The sequence below is a fragment of the Chiloscyllium plagiosum genome, unplaced genomic scaffold, assembly GCF_037043375.1.
Source record: "Chiloscyllium plagiosum isolate Xiang-an unplaced genomic scaffold, Cpla_swu_hap1 HiC_scaffold_3, whole genome shotgun sequence".
Lineage (NCBI taxonomy): Eukaryota > Metazoa > Chordata > Chondrichthyes > Orectolobiformes > Hemiscylliidae > Chiloscyllium > Chiloscyllium plagiosum.
In genome coordinates, this window is record NW_028270141.1 from 682,001 (window position 1) to 704,660 (window position 22,660).

Here is a 22,660-nt window from a genome sequence, read left to right on the forward strand (position 1 = left end):
AAACTTCATTCACACACACCTGTTTCCACACTGTTGGGATTCTATGAGGACAATTATGAAGTTGTTTAAGTGCAGCATTAATGGACTGCATGGGCTGATTAGATTCACTGACCTGTGCCTGTGCTGCAAACCCAATATAAACATGAAGTCATCCATTTTGGTAGGAATAACAGTAAAATATATTGCAGCATTCTGCTGTGCAGAGGGACCTGGGTATCCTTGCGCATAAATTGCAGAAGGTTGGTTTGCAGGTGCAACAGGTAACTAAGGCAAATGGAATTTTGTCCATCATTGCTCAAGGGGTTGAGTTTAAAAGCAGGGAGGTTATGTTACAGCTGTAGGGTGCTGGTGACGCCACACCTGGAGCACTGCATGCAGTTTTGGTGTCCTTACTTGAGAAAGGATGTATTGGCACTAGAGAGGGTGCAGAAGAAGTTCACTAGGTTGATTCCAGAGTTGAGAGGGTTGGCTTATGAGGGGAGACTGAGTAGACTGGGATTATATTAATTAGAATTTAGAAGAATGAGGGGGAATCTTATTGAAACATATAAAATTATGAACTGAATAGATAAGGTAGAAGCAGGGAGGTTGTTTCCACTGGTGGGTGAAACTAGAACAAGAGGGCATACCTCAAAGTTAGGGAGAGCAGATTTAGGACTGAATTGAGGAGGAACTTCTTCACAAAAAGGATTGTGAATCTGTGGAATTCCCTGCCCAGTGAAGCTGTTGAAGTTTTCTCATTGAACATTTTTAAAGCCAAGATAGATAACTATTAATTCCTTTACTGCTCAAAAAGTTATGGTAAGAGGATGGGTAAGTGGAACTGAGTCCACAAAAACATCAGCCATGATCTTATTGAAAGGCAGAGCAGTTTCGAAAGCCAGATGGCCTACTCCTACTACATTAATACCATATTCTCAAATCCTCTAATTGGACATATACATCCATAAATTAAAAGGGAGGAAATTAGACTCAACTTCTGGTACAACTGGATATTTGTCTGTGATACTAGTAGATAAGTTCAAGTGAGGTAATGACAAAGTCTGTTGGTTTTTGTCTCATCTCATGACTAAATGACCACTTGGATGAGGGGCTCAGAGCACTTCTCTCCAAAGAATTGTAATAGTTCTTTGGAAAAGGGGAAGAAAAAAACTGACACGAAAACACCATTCAGCTCTGCAAAAATGTTCATGAAATGCTCAGTTATTGCTGTCTCTACCTATTACAATTCCATTAGCAAACATCTGCCACAAAGCTAATCCAAAATTCTGTTTAACAAAAGCTTCAGCACAGAAGTCACATTAACTCAGAAAAATGGATTATCATTTCATATAATAGGTATCACACAAAGTTTAAAAAGCTTACAAATAAATAAAACTAAAGATAGAAATATCGCAAAAAGTGAAACATACTGGCATAGTTTTATCATCTTACAGGAATCACCAGCCCAAATATCAAGCACAACATTAAACGCATTTTAGGCTGAATGGCAATATTTTAAAATTCTGGTCACCTACACATGACAGAACTAAAAATTAACCATTGGCACAAATGACAAAGCAAATTAAATCAGAAATTATTTTGAATTTCACAAACTACAAACTTTATCCTAGCAACATGGTCAGGTACAACTTGACGTGGCTGATGATTTCTCCAAACTGCAATTTAAATTGGATCATAATAAATGGAGAGAGAATTGGACAGTCCCAAAATAACAATGGACTCAAGAAATCTCAACTACCTACACGTGCATTAAAAACAAAACAACAGAATGCTTAAAACACAAATATTGGTGTAAAGTGGTACTTAACAGCAATTCAATCATATATAGAGCTTCTTACTCTATTTCAAGCAGTTTAATATTTCCTCAAGTTAAATTAGCAATTTCAACATTCCAATTTCAAATGACTTTAATTAATTGCCTTTAGTATTTCTTGATTTACCAGCATAATATGGGTAAATATACAAGCCAACAATATTCTATTTTCCCAAGATTCAGTAACATAACAGTAAACATCTAGAAATGTTTTATTGACAATTTTAGTAATTAGAAGTATTAAACTACAGTCTCCTGTGCAGGAATGGACTGCTAATGAGATTTATTCAATTCTGTGTTGGTCATCACAAGGTTTACAAATGATCCCAAAGAACTGTACATAAAGGCTAAGCACCACTATATTAGGCAACAGCCCATCAGCGTAAACAATTAACTGATTACATTGGTTACTTTGTATATTCCCTTATGTTCAGTGTGGGATAAAAAATTAGGGTGAAAGCAATGTACAATACAAGAGGACTGTGGTCAATATATTAGAAACATAACCATTTCAGTATTGCCAAAGATTTAAAATTGGTTTTATCAATTTGAAAAGCACTGACCAATCCAGAAAAGGCTGTAAATGTACAGCTTGAAACATACATTTTATGTCCAAATGACATTACATAACCAGTAATCCCCACATTTAAGTTTCTCATCTATTTCAAATGGAAAGCAGCCTTTCAAAAATGTTAAAACCATACTGCTTAAAAAAATCCCTAGAAAGTTTAAGCAGAAACCACCACCTTAAGGGTAGAGAAAGAAAGTGACAAAAAATTGCAATGAAGTGACAAGAAAACACATTTGGCTATTTGGAAGCTGCACAACATATAGCAAAGCTTAACAAAATTTAACTGTGAGTGGCTAAGAAAACACTGATTACCAACAGGCCAATCACATGATACCTACTGTGATATGCCAATGTTGGCAGCAGACAAAAGAACATGTTTCAGGTTGCAGAACTGCTAACTCATCAGGATACAGTCTACTATCTTTAAGAAATTAACTGAAAAACAGTTATCCCACAGAATTTTCGTTGGTGCCCCAAATTATGGAAAATTGCACATTTTAAAGAAATGAGAACCACATCACCCTAAATAAAAAAAGTAGTACTATTACATGCATTCATAAATTTCCAATTTTCTCCTCAATAGCATAAAAACCAAGTCTGCATAAACAGCAAATATTGACCAAGAAATACTGGAGTTTACCACAAAAAATTGTGTTCAGACATTGGCAGCTATAATGCATTAATATCACAGCAAGTGGATATTAAAACAGCCAAGTCTGAAAAATGGTCTTCTGCCTCTGCAGTCGTTCAGTTACGCCTGTTTTCAAATAAGGCACAAGACAAAATTAATCCAACCTATAAAGGAAAGCAGTCTACACGGGTGTCTCATATCCCACTTTTTGCACAAATGTACAAATTAAGTAGTACATTATACACAAGAGAAAATTCCACTGTTGTACAAAAATTTGTTAATTCTAACTTTTATTCTTATACAATTTGCTGAGTTGAAACCATTGTTACTTCAATAATGAATTTTAACTATAATACAACCAAATGTAGTGAGTTGAGCACGCACATTTAAAATGAGACAATAAGTCACAGACATGATTTTATACAGGTTTTCAAAATTGTGTGTGTCAAGCAGGCAAGATGTAAGAAGGGTAATGAGAATTTTGTTTGTTTTAATGGGAAAGAACATTTTAGATAGAATGAATAAAGTGGACTTTCACATAGCATTCAGCTACAGCATTTCTTCAGTCCTGTTCCACCACCTGCGGTGCTGATATCTACATTTTCCCTGTCGGGTTCTTTTACAGGGGTCTGCAGAATAAAAACAAAAAAAAAAAATGAATAAAAGTAACCTTTTAAAGGAGTCATCTTGAACCATGCAGGTCATATTACACTGAAAATCTGAACAAGACTATACACAATATCTCACACTCAAACACGAGATAATTACATTTAAACAATGCAGTTTTCTTCATCTTAATTAATAGAGATCTTTGACAGTTCATCCAATGTAGCAGCCATTTGGTTAAAAGTTAAGGAGAATATGGCTCCACTTGTCTACTTGGACATTCATTATCAAGACTGATCATCATTCGAAGAATTCACATTAAATCAGTAATAAAATGTATCTTTCAACAGCTTGAACCATTTCTTTTCAAGCAATATTCTTTAATGATCAAATCTGTAATCCTAATGATCTTAACTATCCTACTAAAATTAATAATATTCCTTCTCCCTAGGCCATAAAGTTAAAAATTCTGCAATCTTCCCACCAGTGATCAGTAAGGATCAATACTGCGGTCTTTCTCTGCAGTGCACCTATTGTTTAAATGTTTCTCTTGAGTTAATGACAAGAATCAACTGTAATATTTAGGTGTATTGTGGACACTAGTTTCTCTAACAAACACTCTACAGTTGAAGCTACTTGTGTTCAACATTTATGGTTCTTTGAATGCTGCTCTGCATATCTTAAAAGTAACGAGGATATAACTTCCACTCAATTGCCAATTATGCCAAATTGTTTTACATAGCAGGGTAAGGTTAAATAGGTGGAGGAACGGCATTGCCAATTTGGGATAGTATCACAGCTGCAGAATGGGAGATTGTCGAGGCAGGCTTGTTTGTCTACAGAGTCAGTAGGGGTGGATGCCAGAAACAGGAAAGAAGCAGTCACTTTATTAGGAGTCTTCTACCGGTCCCCCAATAGCAACAGACACACTGAGGAGCAGATTGGGAGGTAGATTTTGGAAATGTGCAGAAGTAACAGGGTTGTTGTCATGGGTGATTTTAACTTCCCTAATATTGATTGGAAGTCTACTTAGTTCAAATAGTTTGGATGGAGCAGTGTTTTTTCAGGTGTGTCCAAGAATGGTTCCTAATGCAATATGTAGATAGGCCAACTAGACTAGAGGCCATATTGGACATGGTGCTTGGCAACGAACCATTGCAGGGGTCAGACTTCTTGGTGGGAGTGCATTTTGGTGATAGTGATCACAACTCCCTGACCTTTACCATAGTCATGGAGAGGGATAGGAGCAGATGGTATGGGCAAGAATTAATTGGGGGATGGGGGATTACATTGCTATTAGGCAGGAACTGAGGCATCTAAATTGGGATCAGAGGTTCTCAGGGAAAGCATAACAAATGTGGAGGGCATTTAGGAAGCACCTGCTGATAGTACTGGACAGGCTTATCCCACTGGCAAGGAGGGAATGGTAGATTGGAAGAATCTTGGATGACAAGGGGTGTGGAACGTCTCGTCAAGAAGGAGAAGGAAGCTTATTTAAGGTTGAGGACGCAAGGATCAGACAAGGCTTCAAAGAGTTACAAGGTAGCCAAGACGGAACTGAAGAATGGACTTGAGGAGGGCTAGAAGAGGGCATGAAGTGGGTAGGATTAAGGAAAACTCTAGTGTGTTCTACACTTATGTGAGGAACAAGAGGGTGGTCAGAGTGAGGGTAGGACTGATTAGAATAGTGGAGAGAACCTGCGCTTGGAGTCAGAGGAAGCAGGGGAGGTCCTCAATTAATAATTTACTTCAGTATTCACTACTGAGAGAGACCTTGATATTTCTGAGGACAGCGTGAAACAGACTATTATGCTTGAACAGGTTGATGTTAGGAAGGAGGATGTGCTGAAAAGTTTGCAAAATGTAAGGATAGATAAATCCCCTGGGCCAGACAGGGTATACTCTAGATTACACCAGGAAATGAAGCAAGAGATTGCTGCGCCTTCGGTAATGATCTTTGCTTCCTCACTGTCTACTGGAGCTGTACCAGATGACTGGAGGGTGGCAAATGTTACTCCCTTATTCAAAAAAGGGAATAGGGATAATCCTGGGAATTACAAACCAGTCTGAAATCGGTGGTGGGCAAATTATTGGAGAGGATTCTGAGAGACAGGATTTATAATTACTTGGAAAAAAACATAGTCTGATTGGAGAAACTCAGCATGGCTTTGAGAGGGGCAGGTCATGCCTCATAAGCCTTATTGAATTCTTTGAGGATGTGACAAAACACACTGATGAAGGTACAGCAGTGGATGTGGTGTACACAGATTTCAGCAAGGTGTTTGATAAGGCTCTCCCTGGCAGGTTCATTGAGAAAGTAAGGTGGCATGGGATACAGGGAAGCCTTTGTGACTGGCGACAGAATTGGCTGGCCCATAGAAGACAGAGGGTGGTGGTAGATGGAAAGTATTCAGCCTGGAGCTCGATGGCCTGTGACATTCATAGGATGAGTTCTGGGACCTCTACTCTGTGATTTTTATGAATGACTTGGACGAGGAAGTGGGAAGGTGGGTTAATAAGTTTGCTGATGACACGAAGGTTGGAGGAGTTGTGGATAGTGTGGAAGGCTGTTGTAGGTTGCAATGAGACATTGACAGGATGCATAAATGGCAGTTGAAGTTCAACCTGGAAAAGTGTGAAGTCATTCATTTTGGAAGATTGAATTTGAATGCAGAATACAGGGTTAAAGGCAGGGTTCTAGGTAGTGTGGAGGAACAGAGGGATCTTGGGGTCCATGGCCATAGATCCCTCAAAGCTGCTACCAGAGTTGACAGGGCTGTTAAGAAGGCATATGATGTGTTGGCTTTCATTAGCAGGGGGATTGAGTTGAAGAGCCGTGAGATAAACTGCAGCTTATAAAGTCCTGATTAGAGAACACTTGGAATACTCCCTGTTCAGTTCTGGTTGCCTCATTATCGAAAAGATGTGGAAGCTTTAGAGGGGATGCACAGGAGATCTACCAGGATGCTGCCTGGATGAGAGGACATGTCTTACGAAGAAAGGTTGAGGGAGTTAGGGCTTCTCTCATTGGAGTAAAGAAGGATGAGAGGTGACTTGATAGAGGTGTACAAGATATTGAGAGGCATAGATAGAGTGGACATATAGAAAATCTTTCCCATGGCTGAAATGTCTATCACGAGGGAGGCATAATTTTAAAGGTAACTGGAAGAAAGTTTGGGGAGATTTCAGAGGTAGGTTTTTTACACAGGTGGGTGTGGAATGCACTGCCAGCAATGGTCATAGAGTCAGATACATTAGGGACAATTAACTGACTCTTGGATAGGCTCATGGAAGTTCGTACAATGAAGGCTATGTAGGTTAGTCGCGTCTTAGAGTGGGAGAAGAGGCTGGCACAACATAGAGGACCGAAGGGCCTCTACTGTGCGATACTGTTCTATGTTCTATAATCAAATGAAAAGCTCCCTGAACCAGTGCAATAGAACAGTTAATATAACACAGTTGCATTAAAAGGTACTTTTAAGAGTGGTAATTAGATGTAGTTTTATTACCAAAGCAGAAATCACAAGGAAGTTTTGTGTACCATCAAAACTTTTGAAAAGTTATGTCCACCATCTCATAGAACCCAAACTTTAATTAAAAAAACACTGAAAATGTTTACAATAATATTATATTGAGCAAATTTCATTTGTACATTGTCAGTAAAGTACCAAATGTAAAACTTCCAATAACCTGACTTCTTACTGTATGTCTACAAACAAGCTTAATTTCAACACAATCTTTTCAATCTGTCATGCATTGGTGGAATAATCAGAAACTTATGCTCTGACCTGCAGGCACAGCTCATTTTGCAGCCTAGACCAAGTTCCAGAGCAAATATTTCAAACCTCTTTTACAAACCTGAAGTTTGTAGAATCTGTGCTTGGCACACTTACATTTAAAATTCCCAATTTTTACATTGGTTTAGCTGATTTTATTCAAATCTCTAAAAATTAACAGGCATTTGACAGTAGTATTGCCACAACCAATACATGACAATTCTAGAACTGTCAGAAATAGATGAGATCAGAATATTAATTGCTTAATAAGATTATGTGGACCATATAAATAAATCCTGAACTTTTAAACAAAAGACACTTTGTTGAGGAATGGAACAGAAGTGGTGCAAAAATCAGGAAACCTGCGTGAAGTGAAACATAAATCAGCTCATCAATAGTTACCTTTCGAAGTATGTCTTCTGCTAATGTGAGGAATGCTTTCTCAATGTTGATATTAGCTTTCGCACTTGTCTCGAAAAACCTAATCCCATGTTCTCTGGCAATCTAGAATGAAACATATTAGCCAAATCACATGGGATATTAAAGTATGCACTAAAAGAATAAACCATCCAGCTGCTTTCATTGATATTAAGCCATCTTAAAATATTTCATTATGCATTTACACTTGACAAACCCAGCAATTATGGCAAGTATGAGATATGGTGCAGAAAGGTGCAACAGTGGCACAGATTCAATGATCAGTTGATATTATTAACAAGAGGTAAAGTTCAATTACTCTATTCAAATCTGATTATAGGGTTATTTTACCCCAGAAGTCTCCATAAGCAATACACCTGACAATTGTTTAGAAATATTTTAATCATAATCACACAATGATTGATCTGTGTGTTGGCCCTGTAATTTTATTAAAACAGTATGGCAGATAGCATTTCCTGGTGTCATTCCAATTGGATACTTGGAACATACATTTTACTGCTCCACTGCCGTAACCCTATTTTAATTTCCAGATTTCTCTTTCTGTCCCAGAGCAAGTAAGCTCATAAGCCTTAGATCATGAAGAATCATAGCATCTTTCTCCACAAGAGAGATATAATTGATTATATATAACTTGAATAGAATCACACTTTATCCATGGGATAAGGTGAAATGACACACCTCCATGAACTACTACAGCTAGTATAAGAATTGAATCAGTGGTGTTGAACTTTTTTTTTCATTATTCGTTCGTGGAAGACGACATCACGGGCTGGGCCAGCATTTACTGCCCATCCCTAATTGCCCAGAGGGAAGTTTAAAAGTCAACCACACTGCTGCGGGTCTGGAAACACATGTAGGCCAGACCAGGTAAGGATGGTAGACTTCCTTCCCTAAAGGACATTAGTGAACCAGATGGAATTTTCTGACAACAGACAATGAATTTATGGTCATCATTACACTCTTAATTCCAGATTCTTTTCTCACTGAACTCAAGCTCCACCAACTGCAATGGCGGGATTCGAAGCCTGGTCCCCAGGTCATTACTGGGGTCTCTGGATTAATATCTTTGAGGAGAAAGTGAGGTCTGCAGATGCTGGAGATCAGAGCTGTAAATGTGTTGCTGGAAAAGCGCAGCAGGTCAGGCAGTATCCAGGGAACAGGAGAATTGACATTTCGGGCATAAGCCCTTCTTCAGGAATGAGGAAAGTGTGTCCAGCAGGCAAAAATAAAAGGTAGGGAGGAGGGACTTGGGGGAGGGGTGTCAGAAATGCGATAGGTGGAAAGAGGTCAAGGTGAGGGTGATAGGTCAGGCTGGGGTGGGGGCGGAGAGGTCAGGAAGAAGATTGCAGGTTAGGAAGGCGGTGCTGAGTTCAATGGATTTGACTGAGACAAGGTGGGGGGAGGGGAAATGAGGAAACTGGTGAAATCCGAGTTCATCCCTTGTGGTTGGAGGGTTCCTAGGCGGAAGATGAGGCGCTCTTCCTCCAACCGTCGTGTTGTTGTGGTCTGGCGATGGAGGAGTCCAAAGACCTGCATATCCTTGGTGGAGTGGGAGGGGAGTTGAAGTGTTGAGCCACAGGGTGGTTGGGTTGGTTGGTCCGGGTGTCCCAGAGGTGTTCTCTGAAACGCTCCGCAAATAGGCGGCCTGTCTCCCCAATATAGAGGAGGCCACATCGGGTGCAGAGGATGCAATAGATAGGTGCAGGTGAATTTGTGGCGGATATGGAAGTTTCCTTTGTGGCCTTGGAGGGAGATGAGGGGGGAGGTGTGGGCGCAAGTCTTGCACCTCCTGCGGTTGCAGGGGAAGGTGCCGGGAGTGGAGGTTGGGTTGGTGGGGGGTGTGGATCTGACGAGGGAGTCACGGAGGGAATGGTTTTTACGGAATGCTGATAGGGAAGGGGAGGGAAATATATCCTTGGTGGTGGGGTCCGTTTGGAGGTGGCGGAAATGACGGCGGATGATGCGCTGTACATGGAGATTGGTGGGGTGGTAGGTGAGGACCAGTGGGGTTCTGTCCTGATGGCGGTTGGAGGGATGGGGCTCAGGGGCGGAGGAGCGGGAAATGGAAGAGATGCGGTGGAGGGCATCGTCGACCACGTCGGGGGGAAATTGCGGTCCTTGACGAAGGAGGCCATCTGGGTTGTACGTTTTTGGAACTGGTCCTCCTGGGAGCAGATGCGGCGGAGACGAAGGAATTGGGAGAATGGGATGGCGTTTTTACAGGGGACAGGGTGGGAGGAGGTGTAGTCCAGGTAGCTGTGGGAGTCGGTCGGTTTGTAGTAGATGTCCGTGGTGATTCGGTTGCCTGAGATAGAAATAGAAAGGTCGAGGAAGGGGAGGGAGGAATCTGAGACTGTCCAGGTGAATTTGAGGTCGGGGTGGAAGGTGTTGGTGAAGTGGATGAACTGTTCAACCTCCTCGTGGGAGCACGAGGCGGCGCCATACAGTCATTGATGTAGCGGAGGAAAAGGTGGGGGGTGGGGCCAGTGTAGTTGCGGAAGATGGACTGTTCCACATATCCTACGAAGAGGCAGGCATAGCTGGGACCCATGCGGGTGCCCATGGCTACTCCTTTCGTTTGAAGGAAGTGGGAGGATTGGATAGAGAAGTTGTTCAGGGTGAGGAACAGTTCAGTCAGTCGAAGGAGGGTGTCAGTGGAAGGGTACTGGTTGGTACGGCGGGAAAGGAAGAAGCGGAGGGGTTGGAGTCCTTCGTGATGGGGGATGGAGGTGTACAGGGACTGGATGTCCATGGTGAAGATAAGGCGTTAGGGACCAGGGAAGCAAAAATCATGGAGGAGGTGGAGGGCATGGGTGGTGTCCCGAACGTAGGTGGGGAGTTCTTGGACTAAGGGGGACAGGACCGTGTCGAGGTATGCGGAGATGAGTTCGGTGAGGCAGGAGCAGGCTGAGACAATGGGTCAGCCGGGGCAGTCATGTTTGTGGATTTTGGGCAGGAGGTAGAAGCGGGCGGTGCGGGGTTGTGTGACTATGAGGTTGGAGGCGGTGGATGGGAGATCCCCCGAGGTGATGAGGTTATGGATGGTCTGGGAGATGATGGTTTGGTGGTGGGGGGTGGGGTCATGGTCAAGGGGGCAGTAGGAGGAGGTATCTGCGAGCTGGCGTTTGGCCTCAGCGGTGTAAAGGTCGGTACGCCAAACTACTACCGCGCCTCCCTTGTCTGCTGGTTTGATAGTGAGGTTGGGGTTGCAACGGAGGGATTGGAGGGCTGCGCGTTCCGAGGTTGAGAGGCTGGAGTGGGTGAGAGGGGTGGGGGAGTTCAGGTGGCGGTTAATATCACGGCGGCAGTTGGCTATGAAGAGGTCGAGGGCAGGTAGGAGGCCAGCACGGGGTGTCCAGGTGGACGGGGTGTGTTGGACGTGGGAGAAGGGGTCGTCAGAGGGTGGGCGAGAGTCTTGGTTGAAGAAGTAGGCGCGGAGGCGAAGGCGGTGGAAGAATTGTTCGATGTCACGCTGTGTGTTGAACTCATTAATCCGAGAGCATCGGGGAATGAAGGTGAGGCCTCTGCTGAGGAGTGATTTTTCATCCTCAGAGAGGGGTAGGTCTGAAGGGATGGTGAAAACACGGCAGGGCTGGGTGCTAGGACCTGGTGTGGGGGCGGGGTTAGGCCTGGGGACGGGGACGGAGATCGACGTGGGGGCGGGGTTGGGCGTGGTGATGGAGATCAGCGAAGGGGCGGGGTTAGGCATGGTGACGGATATCGGCGTGCTGTCGGAGATCGGTGAAGGGGCGGGGTTAGGCGTGGTGACGGAGATCGTCGTGGGAGCGGGGTTAGGCATGGTGACAGAACTCGGCGGGGGTGGCGCTGTTAGGCGTGGTGACGGAGATCGGCGTGGGGGCGGAGACACATGCGGCGTTGTGGTCGTGTAGGTTAGTAATGTCACTGGGGGCGGAAGTGGCTGCGGCGACCACAGAGACAGAGTTATTCCCCAGAGCCGCGGAGGTCGCGAATCTGTCGGCGATTGTCTTCATGGTGATCTTGGAGGCGGTTGTCCGGGCAGCGATCGCGGAGGCTGCGAGGTCGGTGGGGGCGGAAGTGACGTCATCGTCTGCGCGGCTATTGCCGCGGGTGCGTGTATAATGGCGCGGACTGATTTCGGAGGCCGATGGAAGATTCTGGAACAGTTGAGGAATCCGGAGTGTGGGGGTAAGTACATGAAAGTTTTTGGTACTTACGGTCTTTAATTTCCGATATGGCTAGGAAGAACTGTTTGTTTAGTTTATGGATCCTCCTGTGGATGAAAAACAGTAGAGGTCCTTTGCAGATCTGTGAGAGTGTTGTCCTGAGCTGGGGTAGGGCTGACTGCAGGGAAGGTAGGTAGCGGCGCATGGCTGCAAGCGTGGAGTGGAGGATCCGGAGGGAGGTCTGTTGCTGGAGGCTGCGGATTTGTTGTAGGTACTGGTTGTCCTGGTTGGGTCCAGATTTTGTTGGTCGGACCGTAGTCCGGAGTCGGTGCAGGATCAGTTGGTTCCGTAGGCAGGTGCTGAGGAAGGAATATGGCTGTGGTAGCGAGTCTGTTTGAGAATGTGGCAGAAGAGCTTCTGTGCAGAGGAGATGACCTGGGGGGTGCAGTGAGAGAGGGACTCACTGAAATCTTTGTAGAGGGAGGAAGAGAGCTTCTTCAAGGAAGCCATCCTTGTAAGAGGATTCGCAGTAGGTTAAAATCTTTGAGGAGAAAGTGAGGTCTGCAGATGCTGGAGATCAGAGCTGTAAATATGTTGCTGGAAAAGCGCAGCAGGTCAGGCAGCATCCAGGGAACAGGAGAATCGACGTTTCGAGCATAAGCCCTTCTTCAGGAGTGAGGAAAGTGTGTCCAGCAGGCTAAGATAAAAGGTAGGGAGGAGGGACTTGGGGGAGGGGTGTCAGAAATGCGATAGGTGGAAAGAGGTCAAGGTGAGGGTGATAGGTCAGACTGGGGTGGGGGTGGAGAGGTCAGGAAGAAGATTGCAGGTTAGGAAGGCGGTGCTGAGTTCAATGGATTTGACTGAGACAAGGTGGGGGGAGGGGAAATGAGGAAATTGGTGAAATCAGAGTTCATCCCTTGTGGTTGGAGGGTTCCTAGGCGGAAGATGAGGCGCTCTTCCTCCAACCGTCGTGTTGTTGTGGTCTGGCGATGGAGGAGTCCAAAGACCTGCATATCCTTGGTGGAGTTGGAGGGGGAGTTGAAATGTTGAGCCACAGGGTGGTTGGGTTGGTTGGTCCGGGTGTCCCAGCGGTGTTCTCTGAAACGCTCCGCAAATAGGCGGCCTGTCTCCCCAATATAGAGGAGGCCACATCGGGTGCAGAGGATGCAATAGATAGGTGCAGGTGAATCTGTGGCGGATATGGAAGTTTCCTTTGTGGCCTTGGAGGGAAGTGAGGGGGGAGGTGTGGGCGCAAGTCTTGCACCTCCTGCGGTTGCAGGGGAAGGTGCCGGGAGTGGAGGTTGGGTTGGTGGGGGGTGTGGATCTGACGAGGGAGTCACGGAGGGAGTGGTCTTTACGGAATGCTGATAGGGGAGGGGAGGGAAATATATCCTTGGTGGTGGGGTCCGTTTGGAGGTGGCGGAAATGACGGCAGATGATGCGCTGTACATGGAGATTGGTGGGGTGGTAGGTGAGGACCAGTGGGGTTACATTACATTACATTTTACATTACATCACATTTTACATTTTTTAGATTACATTACATTTCAGTGTGGAAACAGGCCCTTCGGCCCAACAAGTCCACACCGATCAGCCGAAGCGCAACACACCCATATCCCTACATTTACCCTTCACCTATCACTACGGGCAATTTAGCATTGCCAATTGACCTGACCTGCACATCTTTGGACTGTGGGAGGAAACCGGAGCACCCGGAGGAAACCCACGCAGACACGGGGAGAATGTGCAAACTCCACACAGTCAGTCGCCTGAGGCGGGAATTGAACCCGGGTCTCCGGCGCTGTGAGGCAGCAGTGCTAACCACTGTGCCACCGTGCTGCCCACTCTGTCCTGGTGGCGGTTGGAGGGACGGGGCTCTGGATTAATAGCCCAGTAATAATACCACCACCAGGCTACTGCCTTGCATAAACGTTCCACTTCTTAAATGTTGTTGGAGCTGCATTTATCCAGGCAAGTTGATAACATTTCATCAGACTCCTGACGTGTGCCTTAAATCTATTAGTAGTAGGAAGAGGGATAAGTTGTTCGGTCCCTCAAATCTGCTCCGCCATTCAATAGGGTGGTGGCTGATCCTTGCAAATGGTGCTCAGACTTTGGACAACCAGGAGACGAGTTACTCACTATAGTATTCCCACTTCTGAACTGTTCTTGTAGTTATTTATAAGGCTGGTTCAGTGCAGTTTCTGGTCAGTGATAACCCAGCGGATTTTGATAGCAGGGGATCCAACAATTGCAATGGTCTCTTGTTGGAGAAGGTCACAATCTGGAGTTTGGGTGGCACAATATTAGACCCCACTTATCAACAAAAGCTTGAATGCTATCTGGGTCTTGCAGCATATGTAGATAGACCGCTTTAACATCTGACAGGTTTTTAATCGTCCTGAACATTGTGTAATCAGCATCCTTACTATTGATCTTGTGATAGAGAAAAGGCCATTGATAAAGCAGCTAACAATGATTGGGACTAGGACACTATCCAGAGCAATCCCTGCAGTGGTATTCTGGGACTAAATTGATTGGTGTCCAACAACCAACTTCTTTTTCTTTTGTAGAGGCATAGGCATAGCCATAAAAACAACCCATCGACCGAGTTAAAATTCAGCTTTTTTCCAGCACAGGTGGAGAGGCGAGGGAAGCAAAGCAAACAAAATGCTTCACACTTGTTTAAAAAAAAAAGCCATGTTGACAAACAAAGCATCCATCCTGCTCCAGTGTAACAGAGCACGCAGTTAATTCGTATCTAATCTTAAGCATTTGAAAAGAGGCCGAGGGGGAGAAAGAAAATGCATCAGAATGGATGCAAAAAGACAAAATGAACACAATCCTGAAATTAGTACCATTGCTATTAGGAGTTTAGTAAAAATATTTATATATTTGTTTTAGGCCAGCAGTCTTTATAATTAATGGAGTAATTTAAATATGATAATTTGTTCCAACACAAAAAACACAACAACCAATTTGCACACAGTATGACTCAATAAACAGCAGCAAGATAGCAATAAGATGATATAAAAATTATGGTCAAGAAATAAATATTGGTTAGCACAGCAACAATGGTTCCCTTGGTCTTAAAACATTTAGATGTGCTACTTTAAAATTTTCAAGAGGTGATGGAAAGTGCCTTGGTTTAACACTGCATGATGAAGACAAAAATTCAAACTCTGTAGATGTAACACTGGTGAGATAACTAGCAAGCTAAAAGATCCTAGAAAGGATATAGATTTTATATGCCTGACAGGCATCCTTGCAGCCAAATTAAGTACGCAAAGGTGGTAATTGCAGTGTGTATTTCTGAATTATGAATTAAAACAAAAACAGCTTCAGCCAGCATCATGATTGAAGGCAGTACAGAGTGATTCCCACAAAGAATATACTAAATTGAAGCCATGCTTAATTTCCTGACAACACTTGCTCAGCCCATCAGTGCTCATGTTCTAATCATAAATGACCCTTCCACCTTCTCAACACCTCAACAGTCACAGTTAAACTGTATTCCAGCTTCTACTTTCAGCTAACATTTGATCTTTCTCCAACATAACATGCTGGATCTGCCTCTCGCCCGAGTTGGGTCACAGTTCGGAACTGTGGGTAGGAGGGGCACCCAGATCAAAAATACTTTTCTCCCAAGAGTACACAACTCGAAGCAGTGATTGATGGAAAAGTGACTTGAGAAAGGGAGCAAAGACGGTGAAACAGCCAAAAGAAAGTATGGAACAACACCCAAAATGCTTAAACAAAGACATGGGCAGGGGACAAACATGAGGGCTGTAAAAGGTCACGAAGGCCATATTTGGATTGGATGCTGTAAATTAAGCAAAGTAAGCATAAGCAAACTTAAAATCAGAGATTGAGGGAAAAGAAAAAAAAGTCAGCATACAGTGAGGGGTGGATAGGAAAGGAAATTTAAAAATCACTATTTATTTGGACTGCCTGCACAGAAATCTTAAAGTGGTTCTGGACAAATGTTTGCTCACCGAGCTGGAAGGTTCGCTTTTAGACATTTCATCACCATACTAGGTAACATCAGTCAACCGTCGGTGAAGTATGGTGACAAAATGTTTGAAAACAAACCTTCCAGCTCAGCGAGCAAGCTTACATCCAGAACCTCAACCCGAGCTACAATCTTCTCAAAACTCACCATCTTAAAGTGGTATAAATTTTGAAATAAAGTAATCACTTCCAGTTATTTAAGTCGCGAGAGCAATAAGAGATTTAAAGAGTAATTACTTAAAAACTGAATTAAATACAACATTTGATCCATATTGCATGACTTCATAGAAATTAGGGAAATTCAACTGGAGAGCTCCAACCAAGCAGTGCTTCTTTAGAAACATTAAAGATTTAGCATTTAGAAGCGTTCAAGGACGGCTTCTTGCCTGCTGTTGTTAGACTTCTGAATGGCTCTCTTAAATTTTAAATCTAATGTTGATCTTGCTTTTGGTGAACTTCTTTGCAGATGTAACACTGTATTCCTCGCTCTGTTCAATCAACCTACAATCTTGGTATGTTATGATCTGCCTGTACTACACGGAAAACAAAACATTTCATAAAGCAAAATGGAGGACAGGTATTTTCAGATAGAAATTTTAAAAAATGGATTCATCCCTGGGATGTTTCACATATTACCTATCAGTAAGTTGACAATGGCACAATCAGGGTTTTGAGCTGATGTACAGGTACTAAACACTAAATTGGGGAAAGTGCGAGATACATTATAAAGGAAGGAAATAATCGTGTCAAATATAAAATCACTGTTTATTTCATCAATTCAAAAATGAATACTTCAAATGAAGAGGAAACTGTACAAAGCCAAAATCCCATAATAGTTTTCTTCCTAATATGTGCCTACTTATTATTTGTACCAAGACATGACAAACATTCTCTTCAATCAGAAACCTTTACAGTTTGATCTTAGGTAAAGTTATGGTCATGGACTTAAGCCCCCAAAGGTTTCAATGCAAGATGAAGAACTGAAAATACAGTCATTGTTGCAATGTAGGGAAACCGTAAACAATGAGTGTACTCAAAGGTCTGAGAAACAGCAAGATGATGAACTGTTAGGTTTATTATTTTAGGTTTTGTGAGTTAAGCAATTAAACTTTAGCCAGGACACGGTCTCCATTTTTTGAAATGTGGCAGGCATCTCTTGTGGACTAAGAGGTGAAATGGGGTCTTGAATTAATACTTTAATGAAAACACAGCACCTCAGAGTGCATGATTTTCTCAGAACTGCAATGAAGTATCAGACTCCATTAAGGAGCATCAAGTCTATGAAGGAGGTCATGACACAGCCTTCCATGTCAGAAAGAAGTGTTACTACAGAGCTAAAACCAATATTTCAAGAAGGAATACAAAAGCAGATGACATTCAACTAAATCATGTTAGATTGTGCAGATCTGTCTGTAGCCCTCAGATCTTGCAATTACACACTTTATCAAAGAATGGTTGTTGCAAAAGTCCATAAAGAACATTAATATATTAAAACAACAATATTGGACAAGCAATTACCTGCTCTCCTTTTGATTTTTGCACCACTCGCTTGTCTTCCATGTCACATTTGTTGCCTAGCAACATTCTCTCTACATCTTCATTTGCATGCTGAAAAATAGGTTTTGGTTGTCAGTTTACAAGCACTTCTCTAATTAAAGTCTGATTCAGCATATATCAATATTGCACCAAACAGTTGTCCATCCTGTAAATGAGCAAATTGTTTAAGACTATTTGGTTTGCAAAGTCAGAGGATTATTAAACCATCCATATTATTTTTCCAAATTCCCGAGTCCCCACATCTGGAAAAGAACGATTAAAGTTGCTACAACAGATTTAAATTACTATTTCTTCTCAATTAGAAGAGCAAATGAGGCAAAGGAAGTAAAGTCATACAGTCAGAGCCACACAGCATGGAAACATGCCCTTTAGCCCAACTTATCCATGCCAATCAGGTTTCTTAAACTGAACTAATCCCATTTGCTTGCGTGTTAGTTTTCAAAATGGTACTTGGAATCATTTGCAAAACGAACCTTTTATTAACAATCTTTCCTCAATTATGTTTGAAGTCATAAACTAATTCTTATTTACATAGAAACATAGAAGATAGGAGCAGTCCACTCAATGCCTCAAAACTGTTGCATCATCCAATACGATTACAGCTGATCTTCGAGCTCAATACCTTAATCCTGCCCTCTTTCATATTCCTTGATGCTTCTAGCCACAGAAGCTATACATATCTACCTCCTGCTTGAAAACAATGTTTCGGTCTTAACTACTTCTGCGGCAGAGAATTCCACCGTCTCATCTCAGTCCTAAAAGGTTTGTCCCTGAAACTCCTTAAACTACGACCCTGGTTTTAGTCACCACTGGTAACTTATTAGAATGAATTATTGATTAAACAAACCTGACAAATTGCTTCTGATGCTAAACTAAATACAGCTTCATATCTATATAACTGACAATATCATTGCCCTTTTCAAAATTCAAATTTTGTTAATGGCCAGTGTAGGAGTAGAACCAGGAAAAGAATTAGTTTGCCCCTCCAACTTCAGTCCTAAAATTCTTTTATTGGAGATAGCTAACACGGCATCTGTGTAACATGGTTGTTACTTGCTACTTATTAGGTTCCCTACAGTGTGGTAACAGGCCATTTGGCCCAACCAGTCCACACTGACCCTCCAAAACCACCCAGCCCCATTCCCCTACATTTACCCCGACTAATGAACCTAACACTATGGGTAATTTACCATTGCCAATTCACCTGACCTGCACATCATTTTGACTGTGGGAGGAAACTGGAAAACCTGGAGGAAACCTATGCAGACATGGGAGAATGTGCAAACTCCATACAGATAGTGGCCCAAGGTGGGAATAGATCCCGGATCCCTGGCGGTGAGGCAGCAGTGCTAACCACTGAGCCACGGTGCCACCCAAGCGTATGAGCTCAAGGTTTAATGTTCTTTAGATCTTTTACATGAAGGCACAGAGTGTTGATGCACAGAGCTGCCAACAGAACAAAATAATTCTACCCATGTGACTAGGGAAAATATACTCAAAGTTGAAGGCGGTCAATCCTTTAGGGCACTGCTCAGTTATCCTGCAATCATGCCCTCCAACTAAGAAGAATAGTCTCCAACACCTGCCATTTTCCTTTATATTAGGTACAAGTTCAGCAATTAAAGAGAATTAAGAACAGTTCACTACATCTAGTAACTCCCACTGACCTCAAATCTCATTTTAGCTCCTTTGTGACAAGAGTAGTCAATCTCAATACCGGAATTCAGCCCCTTCCCTCCAATTTTTGATCAGAAGATTCAAACATTTGTAAGCCTCTGTCGTTAACTTTATCAATTCCACTCTTCCTAACATGCCATATTCCATTCAAATTCTACAACTCTTCCCACAAGTCGGCTTCACTTTCTGCCGAGCAAGTCACCGATATTGATTAGTCAAGATATCTATGTCCACTCGCACAAAAGTTATTAAATTTTGGAATCACAAAAAGTAGGAAAAGGGAACATCGGTTAATTTAATGCCACTACCAAGAACTTGTTTTTCAGTGATAATTACAGACAGTTCTGCTGTAACGCATTAGTTCCGTTCCTGCAACCGTGTTATAAGAAAATCGCATAATAGCAGCAGCATTTAAACTAATGGGGCCAGAATCACGTTAAAACTAATGCATGCTTTAAAAGTTTACATTATAGAAAGTGTCTTCAATTCATCAATCGTGTTATAGCGAATTCACATTAACTAAACACACTTTATAGCGGAATGACCTGCATACAAAACACATTTCCAAGATACTGCAGTGGAGGCAAAAAACAACAAAAATGTTTTAAATGGATAGGAAAAATTTCTGCCTGTAACAGCTGCTCCTTCTTTTGAGGTATTTTAGGTGTTGGAGGTGCTTTCCTTGAATTCCAGGAGCAGCAATTACTGTTCCATAAGTTGTTGCATTTTTTTTCCCGAAGTTCCAAAACAAAGTCAAAACAACAGCAATTTTAAAAAGGAAGATGTACAGACAAAGGAAACACATGGTGAGGTCAGTGCGAGAGACAGCGTGAAACTGACACCACAGTGAACCTGCACATTTACTGATTTTGCTGTTTGAATTCATGTATCACTGGACATCGGAGTGTGTCTGGGAAAATCAATAATCAGTGAAATTCACAACTGACCTTACAGGAACTGTTTGGGTGAAGTCACAGCACAGAAACAGATAAGTGAATAGTTTGAACCTGGAGCAGTGTTTTGTAGAGGAAAAAAATGGTGTTATTTTCTGGGTCTGTAGATTGTGAAGGAGCAAAAATGGCCTTTAGTAGAGTGACATGCGCTTCTTGTCAGATGTGGGAGTTTAAGGAGAATTTACGGGTTACTGTGGATTATATCTGCAATAAATGCGGTTGGTTGCAAATCCTATCATATTGAATAGATTGGTTGGAGAGACAGTTAGAGACAATGAGGAATTTACAACAGCAACGGTATGTAATGGATAGCAGATTTGGAAGTGGGGGGGGGGGGCGGGGGGGAAGTCGCAGATACAGTCACATAGATAGATTAAATCTAGGAAAGGTAAGCGAGGCAGGCAGTTAGTGCAGGAGTCTTCTGTGGCTATCCCCATTTCAAACAAGTATGCTGTTTTGGAAAATGTAGGGGGTGATGGATTCTCAGGGAAACGAAGCACTAACAGCCCGGTTTCTGGTATGGAGATTGGCTCTAATGTAATGAGAGGTACGTCGGGTTCCAAGCTAACAATTGTGCTAGGAGACTCTCTAGTCTGAGGTACAGACAGACGTTTCTGTGGCCAGCAGCGAAAAATCAGAATGGGTGTGTTGCTTCCCTGGTGCCAGGATCAAGATACAGAGAGAGGGTGCAGAATGTTCTCAAGGGGGAAGAGGGGCCAGCAAGAGGCCATTGTCCACACTGGAACCAACAACAGAGGAAGGGAAAAGGTTGAGATTCTGAAGGGAGATTAGAGAGTTAGGCAAGAATTTAAAAATGAAATCCTCGAGAGCAATAAAATCTGGATTACTCCCAGTGCGACAAGCTAGTGAGGGCAGGTATAGGAGGATAGAGCAGATGAATGCATGGCTGAGGAGCTGGTGTATGGGAGAAGTATTCATATTTAGGATCATTGGAATTTCTTTGGGGTAGAAGGGACCTGCACAAGGAGGACGGATTGCACCTAAATTGGAAGGGGACTAATATACTGGCAGGGAGATTTGTTAGAGCTGCTCAGGAGAATTTAAACTAGTAAGGTAAGGGGGGGATGAGACTCTGGGAAATAGTGAGGAAAGAGATCAATCTGAGACTGGTATAGTTGAGAACAGAAGCGAGTCAAACAGTCAGGGCAGGCAGGGACAAGGTAGGACTAATAAATTAAACTGCATTTATTTCAACGCAAGGGGCCTAAAAGGGAAGGCAGATTAACTCAGGGCATGGTTAGGAACATGGGACTGGGATATCATAGCAATTACAGAAACATGGCTCAGGGATGGGCAGGTCTGGCAGCTTAATGTTCCATGATACAAATGCTACAGGAAGGATAGAAAGGGAGGCGAGAGAGGAGGGGGAGTGACATTTTTGATAAGGGATAGCATTACAGCTGTACTGAGGGAGGATATTCCCAGAAATACATCCAGGGAAGTTATTTGGGTGGAACTAAGAAATAAGAAAGGGATGATCACCTTATTGGGATTGTAGAATAGACCCCCAAATAGTCAGAGGGAAATTGAGAAACCAATTTGTAAGGAGAGCTCAGCTATTCATATGAGTAATAGGGTGGTTATGGTAGGGGATTTTAACTTTCCAAACATAGGCTGGGACTGCCATAGTGTTAAAGGTTTAGATGGAGAGGAATTTGTTAAGTGCATACAAGACAACTTTCTGATTCAGTATGTGAACGTACCTGTTAGAGAAGGTGCAAAACCTGACCTACTCTTGGGAAATAAGGTAGGGCAGGTGACTGAGTTGTCAGTGTGGAAGCACTTTGGGGCCAGCGACCATAATTCAATTAGATTTAAAATAGTGATGGAAAAGGATAGACCAGATCTAAATGTTGAAGTTCTAAATTGGAGAAAGGCCAATTTTGACGGTATTAGGCAAGAACTTTCAAAAACTGATTGGGGGCAAGTGTTCGCAGGAAAGGGATGACTGGAAAATGGTAAGCCTTCAGAAATGAGATAACGAAAATCCAGAGAAAGTATATTCCTGTCAGGGTGAAAGGAAAGGCTGGTCGGTGTAGGGATTGCTGGATGACTAAAGAAATTGAGGGTTTGGTTAAGAAAAAGAAGGAAGCATATGTCAGGTATAGACAGGATAGATCAAGTGAATCCTTAGAAGAGTATAAAGGCAGTAGGAGTATACTTAAGAGGGAAGTCAGGAGGGCAAAAAGGGGACATGAGACAGCTTTGGCAAATAGAGTTAAGAAGAATCCGAAAGGGTTTTCACAAATACATTAAGGACAAAAGGGTAACTCGGGAGAGAATCAGGCTCCTCAAAGATCAGTAAGGCAGCCTTTGTGTGGAGCTGCAGGAGATGGGGGAGATACTAAACGAGTATTTTGCATCAGCATTTACTGCGGAAAAGGACATGGAAGATATAGAATGTAGGGAAATAGATGGTGACATCTTGAAAAACATCCATATTACAGAGGAGGAAGTG

At 42.8% G+C, this 22,660-nt stretch overlaps 1 protein-coding gene across 1 annotated transcript in view; it reads right to left on the minus strand.

Annotated features, from left to right (window-relative positions):
• Positions 1–1,892: 1,892 nt before the first annotated feature.
• Positions 1,893–22,660, minus strand: part of rab10 (RAB10, member RAS oncogene family) — an 83,124-nt gene continuing 62,356 nt past the window's right edge. The window contains exons 4-6 of the mRNA XM_043675885.2: positions 17,513–17,602; positions 7,803–7,904; positions 1,893–3,647 (exon numbers count right to left, since the gene is read on the minus strand). Of these exons, the coding sequence (XP_043531820.1) occupies positions 3,564–3,647; positions 7,803–7,904; positions 17,513–17,602 (276 nt within the window). The 3' untranslated portion in view covers positions 1,893–3,563. The remainder of the gene's footprint in view (positions 3,648–7,802; positions 7,905–17,512; positions 17,603–22,660) is intronic.